An 11835-nucleotide genomic window follows, 5' to 3' on the forward strand; every position below is an offset into this window, starting at 1 on the left:
CGTGAACATGCAAAGCAAGCAAAACACACAAAATACAGATTGAAAAGCCATGCCCGGTAGCGCACCCCTTTAATCTCACTCCTAGGGAGGCAGAGGCAGGCAGATCTCTATTCGTTCGAGGCCAGCCTGGCTTACAGAGCCAGTTCCAGACTATGCAAAGTGAGACCCTCTCAAAAATACAAAACGAGGATAAGGGACCCGAGAGCAATCTCTGGGATCCACATGGCGGGAGGAGAGAACCAGCTTGCTCTAGGTCTGTCTTCCCGAGGCCGGGGAGGCAGGTTCTCGCTGCGTACTCCCGCCAAGTCTTTTGCGGAAGGCAAGCCTGGGGTAAAGGAGGCCTTCCTTGGCCACAATCCGGCTCGAGGAGCGTACTGCTGGCAAAGCACCAACCACAGTAACAAGAGTACACACGGGAAAATTCGGCGGCACTTCAAGCGCAGGTGCAGAGGATGGCCGGGGCCACAGAGTCAAAAAACAAAACCCGGATGCAGACGACAGCCTCTGAGCCTGTGCACAGCGACGACGTTGCTAAGCACGCATCCCGCCGGCCGGCCGGAGGTACCGTCACGTACGGCTCGCATTCCCAGGACCAGTTCCGGGTCCGGTCAGAGAATTGCTTCCGGGGGCTCGGAAGTGACGTAGTATCGTATCCCTTCCTCTTCAGCTCGGCGCCTAGGAGGTGGGTCCCACGCGGAGTCCACATGAGGATCGAGAAATGTTACTTCTGTTCCGGGCCGATCTACCCGGGCCACGGCATGATGTTCGTCCGCAACGACTGCAAGGTGAGCCGGGGACGGGGGCGCGCGCAGCTCGCGCCGGGGTCGTAGCTCGGCGGGGGTGGCCTGGGCTCACGGCCGGCGAGGTCTCCTCCCTGCGATCGGACGCACGTCTCATCCCAAGGCCACCCGGGCTGCGGTAGGGTCAGGAACTCGGTCGAACGCTTGCTCAGGCGGGCGTCATGCTGACGTCCCGGGGCACAGGGACCAGCCGGAGGTGGGAGTGTCTGCAGAGGTTAATGGACGTGGTGCCTGCGGCCTGATAAGAGTTGTGTGTTGTTGCTGGAGGGGAGCTAGGAGAGACTCAGGATGCAGGGTCTTTGGGGAGCAGGCTTCCTCGCGACCTTCACTATCCCACTTCGTCGTCAGGCCTTCGGGAGCAAAACCTCCTTTAGTCAACAAGTGACGGTGCAAACTTGTGAAGACCAAGGTCGCCGTTCTTGACGCCGTGACCTCTCCAGTTCTCAGGTTCAGGAAGCCTCGGAGCCCCTTTCCTGGCGACACCGGGTCCTTTCTCTGAGTTCTGTGTTTCCATTTCTGTATGCGAGGGGAGAGGGAGCATCCTGTGTAGGAAGTTGCACGATTTGAGTAAAAGGTGCAGAACAGAACAGTCTCTGAAGAAGAATTGGAGTGTAAATGACAAAGGCTTGGGGTGGGGCTGTTAATAAGTATAGGTGACGTTGTGGCAGGCCTTCTTTTATAATATATGCATTTGCCCTCTTATTTGGGAGTGAATCCCATCCCTCTAATTCTCAGAAGTACATAATGTACTTTGGTCCCATTTGAGCCGGTTACGTTCAGTGCTCTTGCAGGTTCTCACAGAATGGTCTGAAGTATGTAAACGAAAGCTTTATGATTAGCGCAATATGTGCAGATTTTCTTAGTTTATGTTGTTCACACCTTTCTTTTCAGCTGGTGTGACTGGGTCACACATTTTAGTTATGACACTTGTTTTCTTTGCTAGAAACCCTGTTAACCTCAAAGGCTTACTTTTCATGTTTCTTCCAGGGACACACACAGATTGTGTTCTTTTTTTCTTTTTTTTAAGTTTATCTTATTTCATGCGCATTGGTGTTTTGCCTGCGTGTATGTCTGTATGAGGGTGTCAGATTCCCTGGAACAGGAGTTACAGACAGTTGTGAACTGCCATGTGGGTGCTGGGAATTGAACCCCGGTCCTCTGGAAGAGCAGTCAGTGCTCAGAGCAGCTGAGCCATCCCTCCAGCCCCACATTGCATTCTTTTTAAAGGGATTATAGGTAACAAGGTAATGTAGTTTAGGCTTGTAAAAGCCTTACTATCCATTTCCAAAACACATCGAAATGTTAGTAAACTGAAAGTTGCTGCTTCTTTGGGATGAAGATGGAAAATTAAAATAGTAAAGACTCTGACTTAGACCCGTGAATGTGATCTTTCAAAACATATCCAGCACTCAGCATGGGACCAAATCAGGGTAGGTAGAAGGCCGAGGCAGGAGGATTCCAAGTTGCAGGTCAGCCTGGACTACACAGTAAGGCTTTGTTTCAGAACAACAGCAAAAAAGCAATTCACTGCAGAACTCATAAAATAGACACTGAAAGAGAAAAGGAAAATGACCTATTAGCAGTTTTAGTTTTGAAAGTATTTTGTGCTTTCAGCCAGAAGGAAGCAAATAGGATTCAGCTTGGCTTAAAACTCACCCTCACTAGGGATATAGGAAAGAGATTTTGAGAATGATCACAAATCAAGAAGGGATTTCAGGCACTTTTCTTAGAGTTGGTCCTTCGCCTAAGGCCAGTGTGAGGTATTATGCTCTAAATCGATTAGTGATTGTTCCGTTTCAGGGTTTTTAGCCTGCTGTCAGGGATGGGGTTTGACACCCACCAAACCCTGAGTTATCTTGTTCTGTTCTGATGTTCTGTTCTGATTCTTGGTATTGTCAGGAGGAGTCATGCATGAGAACTATTGTCATTGCTCAGACTTTACGAAGTTTTTGTTGGTTGGCTAGGAGGTGTATCCTGTGATAGAAACGTTTTTATTGTTGACTCCAGTATTTTAACTTGAGTGTCTCGTAGGTGTTCCGATTCTGCAAATCCAAGTGTCATAAAAACTTCAAGAAGAAGCGGAACCCACGCAAGGTCAGATGGACTAAAGCCTTCCGGAAAGCGGCTGGCAAGGAGCTCACCGTGGTGAGTACAGTGGTGGTCGCCCAGCCTGAGTGTGGCAGCCTGCCGTGTGGTTGGGAGTGCTTTATTGCCTATGGAAAGTCTCATTCTCGTGTGATCCCAAAATCAAGGGGAAAGCTACACACCCCAGTTTGTAGAAGTTTTTTTATTTTTATTTTTTTAATTTTTATTTTATTATTATTTTTTTTAATCTCCACAAAAATTGTTTTGGCCTTTGCAAAGAAAAAGAAAAAAAAAAATGATTTGACTGTGTTGGGTGAAGTGGAAGTTGCCCTTTAAGGATGGAGAGGAGGCTGGGGAGGAGCTGATGTGCTCCTGAGTAGACCGAGGCTCAGATGAGGTCTGAAGCAGTCATTACCAGTTCCTGTGTGTCCTTGGGTGGGCTCTGAAAGAGACCAAGCCAGCAGGTGTAGGGGGAAGCCAAGGGCCAAGGGGGCGCCTTGAGAGATTTGATAGCACGGTCTCTTGGAACTGTCCACATTTGGTCAGGAGAGGGAGAAGACGGAAGCTGTAGCTGTCCTTTGCTGGAGGAAGGTGTTTTAAGTTGCTATACCCCCCTGCTTGTCTCTTTCCCCTAACCCTGTGACCTCTCCCCCGACTCTGTAATCCCTGGTTCCCAATACCAGAGTTGTCTAGTGAATACAGCTGCATATTGTATAAGATGAGAGGCTAAATCACAGCAATTTCAAAAATCATCTTCAGTGTGGATGGAGCACATGATACCATTAATGCCACAGAGAGGGGTGCCAGCCCTGCCCCTGCCCCGCCCCCTAACTGCCCGCTGCCTTACTGCTGAGCACATTGTGCACTGACAGAATCTGATGTTTGTAAATGGAATAGCTCGTGTGGAGTGCACACTCCACACGCTTCTGTCAGCTACATTTGAAAGCCGAGGAATATGGGCAGCTTTTTCAAATTGTTTTGCCTGTCTTGAGATTAATGCTTATTAACTGTCAAAATACCCCCATTTGGAGGACCCAGAGCCACCCAGGGCAAGGTTATACCCTGCAGGTGTGTAGTTTCACACCCTTTCACTGTGACAGGTTCTTAGATGGAAACAGTGTGAATTCTTGGTGGTTGGCTTTTGGTCTAAGAAAAGTGGTTTATGTATTGGAAGTCTCTGGCTGTGCTTCTCATGTGGAGCTGGGAACTGGGGGAGCCTTTTCAGTTTATTTATCCTTCTCATGGTAGTTTGTTTTGTTTTGTTTTGTTTTGTTTTTTCGAGACAGGGTTTCTCTGTGTAGCTTTGTGCCTTTCCTGGAACTCACTTGGTAGCCCAGGCTGGCCTCGAACTCACAAAGATCCGCCTGGCTCTGCCTCCCAAGTGCTGGGATTAAAGGCGTGCGCCACCACCGCCCGGCTTTTCTCATGGTAGTTTGATAGCTCCTGAAGGAGGGAATGAGCTCCCTTTCTCTCTGAGAGGCCCCCATTTCCCCAGGGCCTGGAAAGCAAGTATTCCCCAGTATTTTGATGAGGGTGTCTAGTATTTGGCCACTTAGGATTTTTGTGAAAAGAATATTTTTCACAATGATTGCTTACCACCTTTCTTCCCAACCTCCTGTATCATCTTCTAGGACAACTCATTTGAATTTGAAAAACGTAGAAATGAACCCGTGAAATACCAGCGAGAGCTCTGGAGTAAAACCAGTAAGTCTTGGGGGTGGCGAGTGTTCGGGGGAGACTGTTGTGGGTGTTCTGTAATTATAAATGCTGGCTTGTAGAAAAACTAAACTTATTCATTGCTTGGCTGTTTTTCATCTCATGTTAATGGTCCTGTTGGTGTTTATGTCTTTAAGTTATTTTTAGAATTTGGCTCAATTTGGATACATCAGAAACTGACTGGTGTATTCATGTAAAAACAACGTAATTATTAAACTTGAAGTGCCCACCCCAAATAAAAACCATGAATTCTGAAAGACTAAGCAAGGGCAATGTTTTGGTGGGCGAGGCGAGACCCAGTTAGATGTATAGACCTGTATGCATCACCAGTCTTGACCGGCTGCTCCAGGGCTCAGGTGTGCACCTTGTGGTGTAACATAAAAAGGTGCTGCAGTTCAGGCCACCAGTCCAGACTCCAAGGGTGCACCTAAGTGCTCGTGTGGGTGAATATGGAGTTACAGGCCCCAAATTAAAAGTGGTAGTGTTGAGCCCTTGTCTTTCCCCTGAAGTAGGCAGGGATTTTAATTCAAGGGAGGGTAAGTGTTGGAAAACTTAGTTCCTTCTTTCCTTTTTAAGAGGATCTTGCTGGGCAGCTGTGGCTGGCCTTGAACTCACAGCCTTGGCCTCTTGAGTGCTGGTCTTGTAGGTGTCCGCTGCGTGAACTCTTAGGTGGCAGTATTTTTGTGTGTGACAGGTCCTCTGCTCTGCCTTCTTCCTGTGGCACTTTTCCCCCCCCTGGAGCTGAGGACTGAACCCAGGGCCTTGCGCTTGCTAGGCAAGTGCTCTACCACTGAGCTAAATCCCCAACCCCTTCCTGTGGTGCTTTTATGCGGCCTCAGCTTGCAGACCACACACACTGCCTGCCCTCTTTCGAAACTCCCATTTCCGTTACCATTTCCGTTACCTGCTGCTTGGTTCAGGTGTTCCAGGCTCATTCCTGCCTGTGGAAATGCTGTAAGAAGCAGTATGGTTCTGCTTTTCTTCCCGTGGGTTCTGTTGTCTTTTGTATCGAGTCCTAAAACCTTTTCAAAAGTGTTTGTGTAGACAGTATGGGAGTCTACCGTTGTTCCCTCAACTGCCTGAGTAGTGAGTGCAGCCAGCATCTCATACCTGCAGCTCGGTCAGAGTGATTGTTTTGTGTTGAGTTTTCTCATTCACGCCCAAGGCACGCACAAGTATTTAATGTGGTTGTCACAGTCATACTGTTTGAACGTGTGTACATTTGCTGCCTTGTGATTTTTTGTAGTCGATGCAATGAAGAGGGTTGAAGAGATCAAGCAGAAACGCCAGGCTAAGTTTATAATGAACAGGTATGTGCACATGGGGGGGGTGACGGGAGTTCTGGGAGGGAGGCGTATGTGCTTTTCACCGCTTTTGTTCTGATAGAACTTCATAGTTAAAGGGCCTCGGAAGACTCTTGTACGACAAACACTGTTTTCTCTGCATTTTACAGTCACTTTACTACTCTCACTAGTACAGGGAGAGGAAGACATTCCCGCCTTCTGGGCCTCTGGTTATCCGTCCCGTGTAAGACTCTTTCCTGCTTAAACACAGTGTGGTTTCCGATCAGGAAGTGGACAGTGACGCAGGACACTGATTGAAGCAGAGCCTGCTTCCACTTCCCACCTAGTAATGAGGTCACCGCTCAGTTGGCAGGCTCCTTGCACGTGGATAGGTTTCCTGTCTCCATTTGTCTCACAGGTATAGGCGGTTTTGAAGAGCACTTACTGGTGAGGTTGCTGTATAGAATGTTTCTTCATTTGGGTTTGTCTGCTTTTCTTCACGGGTAGGTTAGGGCCCTTGGGAGGAATGCCATAGCATCACAGGGTCCTTGCTCATGTGTCTTGTCACTGCTACCTCTGACTCTTTAGTTACAATGGGGTCTGCAGGTCTCTCCCTAACAAAGAGTTGTTCTTTCCTTGGTAGTTGATACGGAGCAGAGTCTGGAAAGAGCTCGTTGCCCCGCAGCCTTGTCCTTATTTTTAGCCTGCATAGGAGAGTCTGGCCTCAGTCAGAGTGAAAGCTTCCCCTTTCCCCACCTTCAGAGTCTGTCCTTTATTTGTATGAGAATATTGGGTCTGTGTTTGTGGACTCCTGTGGTGTCTGGTGGGCTCTGATTCGTATTGCTGTGTTTATTGTGATGTTCTGCGTGGCCGACATTTGACCAGTGGACGTTCCTCGGGCTCTCCTATCTCAGGTTGTCAAGTCATCTTCAGCTTTTTAGTTTGTTGTTGTCTCATGGGTAGCAGGAACTTCAGAGTTCACATGCTTTCTCTGTCTTGACCAGGAGTCACCTCTGTCTGTAGAGCAGGAAAACTCACTTTGATCTGTTACTAGTTTTTTTTTTTTTTTTTAAGTTTATTTTTATTTTGTGTATGAGTGTTTCGCCTCATGTATGTGTGTGCATCATGTGTGTGCACTGCCTGAAGAAGTCAGAAAAAGGCATCAGATCTGGAACTGGAGTTACAGACAGTTGTAAACCACCGTGTGGGTGCTGGGAACTGAACCCAGGTCCTCTGCAAGAGCAACCAGTGCTCTTAACTACTGAGCCATCTCTCTAGCTTCTAATTTTTTTCCTTTTTCTTTTTTTTTTCTTTCTTTTTTTTTCCTCCCCTTGAGATGGGGTCTGACTGTAGCTCTCGATGGCCTGGAACTCAGAGATTCTTCTACCTCTACTGAGTGCTAGGATTAAAGGAGTATTTCACCACAATCAGTCTTTTTTTTTTTTTAATTGTTTTAGTATGTGTACACACTGTGGTATGTGTGAATGTGCCATGGTGTGTATGTGGAGCTCAGAGGATACCTTGCAGGAGTTGGTTCTTTCTTTACACTCTGTGGGTCCAAAGGATGAACAGTTAGGCTTGGCAGCAAGTGCCTCCACCCCCTGAGCCATGCCATTGTCAAAAGTGAGTCTTAAGTCCAGCCATGGTGGAAGTCTCAGGAAAGAAGCCCTGCTGTGGCAGCTCTCTGGCATTTCAGAAGGTGAGCGTGGATGTTTGAGAACAGCACTGTCAGCAGCGTTTCTGGTGAATGTCTCAAGTGTTTTATGTTCCTGTGATTGCCGAATAATTGACAGAGCTGCCCAGCGTGGAGACTGTGCGGTGAGGAGGAGGAGGAGGACACACACCCACTGGCAGATGGGAGACCGCTGTGTGCGGTAGAGCTTTGTGTCTGTGCCGTGGAAATGGGCTCTGAGGTCTGCCGAGTCCTCAGTCAGACCCCATTCTGCCAGCAGATACACACACGTCCCCACCTGCTCCACTAGGTCCACTGGGTGCAGGGAATGCACATGTCACTAGGGTGGCAATCCTGCTGCATTAGGAACTTGAGAATAATTTTGACACAGTTATTAGGGAGGAGGATGTGGGTGGGTGAGGGCTCAACGGGGGACTTTGTCTTGCTCTGTGGATAAACATGTTTGGGGACCAGTCGATTCCTTGTTGACCCACAGCAGTTGTTGCTGGGTGGGAGGCGGAGAACAGGAAGGAGCAGAAGGCGGCCACCCCTTTCCGTTGCCCGTGTCCTGTGTGGACAGCGTCATTAGTGAATGCAGTACCTGGTCTCAGAGCTTTTTGCTCACTGAAGTTTGGCTTTGATGCATTTTATCACACAGGTTGAAGAAAAACAAAGAGCTTCAGAAGGTTCAGGACATCAAAGAAGTCAAGCAGAGCATCCATCTTATCCGGGCTCCTCTTGCAGGTGAGCATCTGGATTTTTTTTGTGCTTGGTGTAGCTGGGCCCCAGCTAACTTTCTAAAAGTGTTTTGTTATACTGGATGTTAACCTATAAGCCCCACCTGCCCAAGGACAAGGTAACATCCTGGAATGCTGGGAGTTGTAGTTCTTAGAAAATAACAAAGCCTCAGGAGTAAACTGGCTGTGTGGGTTTATCCTTATAAACCTCTGAAAAACATGCCTTGGGGCCACTCAGCTGGGAAATCCAGGGAGTGGATCTTGCCAGAGTCTATCCACCTGGCCAGTATTTAATGTTTCATAAAAGCTTGCTTCAAATTTGGCTCAAAATGATGGAATTGGTTTTTCTATGGCAAATCTCAGGATTAACAGAGGCCCAGCACCCGGATGGCTGAAGTCACGTCCCAGCTTTGGGTTCTGGATTCACTGGCTGAGTGGTACAGGGCATGTGTATCCTGTCTGGAGTTTCTCAGAGTTCAGTAAGGTTTGCAGAAGTTTGAGATGAGTTTGTAGAGTGCTTTGTGCATTCGGAAGAACTCTGTGAGTTTGGCTAGGATTCCTAAGTCCTTAGAAATGGCTATTACTGTAGGGCAGTCAGGATGCTTTGTAGAGTGCTAGAGTAAATTCTGCAGGGTCCCACTCAGTTCCTGTGTTTTACATTTCCCTTAGATTTACATTGGAGTTTATTTTTTGGGAATCTCATCCATGAGTACTGTGTTTACACTGTATCTACTGCATCTTTTAAAGGCAAAGGAAAGCAGCTGGAAGAAAAAATGGTCCAGCAGTTGCAGGAGGATGTGGACATGGAGGATGCTTCCTAATGGTGCCTCCTACAACCAGCCCTGGACACACTGGGAACCAGTGGAGACTGTCGATCCCTAAGTTATTGATTGGTTATGTAAGGTCCCTCAGACAAAGGTGATTCACGAGCTTCCCTCTTATATTGCAGCCTGTAAAAGCATCCATCGTGGGTGTTAGATCTCAGCTCAATGTTCTGCGTCACCGTGCTATGCTCACATAAACACAAAGGTTTGTGTGTCGATGAAGGCACGAACTCTGGGCATACCATGGTTTGAGTTGTTGCTTAATGGCACCAGGCATCATTTCTGTGCTGACTGTCTTGCTAGTGTGAAATCTGTCACAATGTAGTATTTTCCTTGCACTAGGATAGTCTGTTTAAGGTCACAACAAGGAACTAACCGTTCTCAGGACAACCTCAGTCTCTTGCTTTGCTTTAGTCTCCTTAGTAGCTTCTTAGAGTTGCATGCTGGCCACATACAGTGCTACAAGGCAGCTGAATTAGGCTGGGCTGTCCGCCCCGCTTCAGCCGTTCCAATAGGCGGCCTGTGAGGGTGGGGGTGGGACGTGGTTGAATAAACTTTGCCAGAATGGTACCTTCTTACTGCTTTGGAGAATGCTCAATTCCAAGTTGTGATTTCTGGCCCAACACCCCTCCCCTCCAATTCTCTCCAGCCCAGCAATAGTCTAGAAGCAGAAGAATATTGGTACCTTTTAAAATTTATTATGTGGTTTTCTTTTTCGGTTTTTTGAGACAGGGTCTCTCATATTATGTAGCTCTGGCATCCTGGAACTCACTATGTAGACCAGGCTGCCTTGAACTCACAGAGATCCACCTGTTTCTGCCTCCTGAGTGCTGGGATTAAAGGTGTACACCATTACACCCAGCATTTTTGATTTTCTTAAACAAACAATTGTTTTTGGAAAATAGAATTTATGGATAGAATGTTGCTTATTATTTGTACATAAATAAAACCATTTCTAAATTAAATGCATACTTTTTTAGACTTTTTTATTGATTCTTTGTGGATTTCACATCATGCAGATGGATCTCATTCATCTCCCTGTCCCTTCATATCTGCCCTCTACCCTTACAACCTCCCTCCCAAAATAAAATGAAATGTAAAAGAAAAACAAAAAACAAAAACTAACTAACTTACAAAAAAAAAAAAAAAAAAGGGACTTGTCGTGGGAGCTGTGGTGAGATACAGTGAGTCACAATGTTTATATAAACCCTTTAGTCCATTCATCTTTACTTGCAAGTGTTCACTGCGATGCGTCATTGGTCTGGTTCAAGGCCTCTGGCTTCTGCTGCACCCTCAGTACTGGGACCTCACTGGGACTCCTCTTGGATATCCTGTTGTTGCCTTACGTCATGGAGATCCTGCAGCTTTGGATCTGCAGATCTGACTCCTTCACATGCTCCAGCAGTTCATAGATGAGGTGAGTGTTAGGGTGGGCCGCTTATAGCCCTGGTTCTGGGCCCGGGGGGTAGATGGGTTGGTCGGCCTGCCAGCTTGCCCTCATCAACTCCAGCCGGGTGAGCTCTCTGGCATTGCCATGCTAGTTCACCCACGGCAGCAGGCAGCAGGGAGCAGGACCAGTTCTCGCTCTCATGCCCATGGGGCCGGCTCACCTGCACGCACATCATCAGGGCCAGCTCTACTGTTCAGGCTAGGTGCAGGACCAGCTCTCCCGAGTGCTGCAGTTGCCAAGGTGCAGGACCAGCTCTCCCGAGTGCTGCAGTTGCTGAGGTGCAGGACCAGCGCTCCTGCTCTTGTTCCCTCCTCCCCACAACTCCAGGCCAACCCTCCCACCTGCTGCAGGTGGTGAGGGGTGGAGGTGGGAGGGTAGGGGATGGCATCTTTTTCTCATCCATGCTACCACATGGCAGATGGGGGGGTGGGGTCAGCTCTCTGGCTCTCACCCTCAGGGCCAGCTCGCCTACACCCTTGCCAACAGGGTCAGCTCTACCATGTTCCCTGGGCAAGGTGCAGGGCATGCTGTATCCTATTTCCTATTTAAAGGTCCTAAGGAAAAGTACGTGTCTGCTCCTTTGAAGAGACCTTTTATACACATTACAAGTAGGAGGTATAGTTAATTAAAGGGAAATATATGATTCATACTTCTTGGTAGTTTTTACGTTATGACTATGTTAAAAATATTAAGCTTGTATATTGAATTTTACAGGACCACATTTAGAATAAATCATAAATCTTTAGGATTATATTATTAAGAAATAATGGCTAATCTTTTTCTTGTTTTTTTTTTTTTTCCTGTTCTTTTTTTTTAATTTTATAATTTAATTTAAAGGATAATTTTCTTTTCTTTTTTTTTTTTTCCGAGACAGGGTTTCTCTGTGTAGCCTTGCACCTTTCCTAGATCTTGCTCTGTAGCCCAGGCTGGCCTTGAACTCACAGAGATCCGCCTGCTTCTGCCTCCTGAGTGCTGGGATTAAAGGTGTGTGCCATGCTAACACCTTTCTGTTTTTGTTAACATTTACTTATTTTGTGTGTCCGAGTGTGGGTGAGTGTGTCACGTGAGAAGGTTAGAGGACAACTTAAGGGAGTTGGGAACTCAGATCCCCAGTCTTGGTGACGAGCCCCTTTACCTGCTGAGCTGCTTCCCCAGCCCCTAATCTTTCATTTCATTGTTAGGTAGTGAAAGTGTGGATCTGCCTCTGACAGCGTTGGGAGACCTTGCTGTTTGTTTTTTTCCTCCCTTCACTCTTTTTTAAATTTTTT

General features: G+C 47.4%; 1 protein-coding gene across 1 annotated transcript; it reads left to right on the forward strand.

Annotated features, from left to right (window-relative positions):
- The first annotated feature begins 633 nt into the window (after positions 1 to 633).
- Positions 634 to 9869, forward strand: Rsl24d1 (ribosomal L24 domain containing 1). The gene is made up of 6 exons (XM_059267005.1): positions 634 to 785; positions 2832 to 2945; positions 4517 to 4589; positions 5848 to 5911; positions 8215 to 8300; positions 9041 to 9869. Exons 1-6 carry the CDS (start codon positions 705 to 707, stop codon positions 9112 to 9114), a joined length of 492 nt encoding a protein of 163 aa, XP_059122988.1. The 5' UTR covers positions 634 to 704; the 3' UTR covers positions 9115 to 9869.
- The last annotated feature ends 1966 nt before the right edge of the window (positions 9870 to 11835 follow it).

Source organism: Peromyscus eremicus, chromosome 7 (genome assembly GCF_949786415.1).
Source record: "Peromyscus eremicus chromosome 7, PerEre_H2_v1, whole genome shotgun sequence".
NCBI lineage: Eukaryota > Metazoa > Chordata > Mammalia > Rodentia > Cricetidae > Peromyscus > Peromyscus eremicus.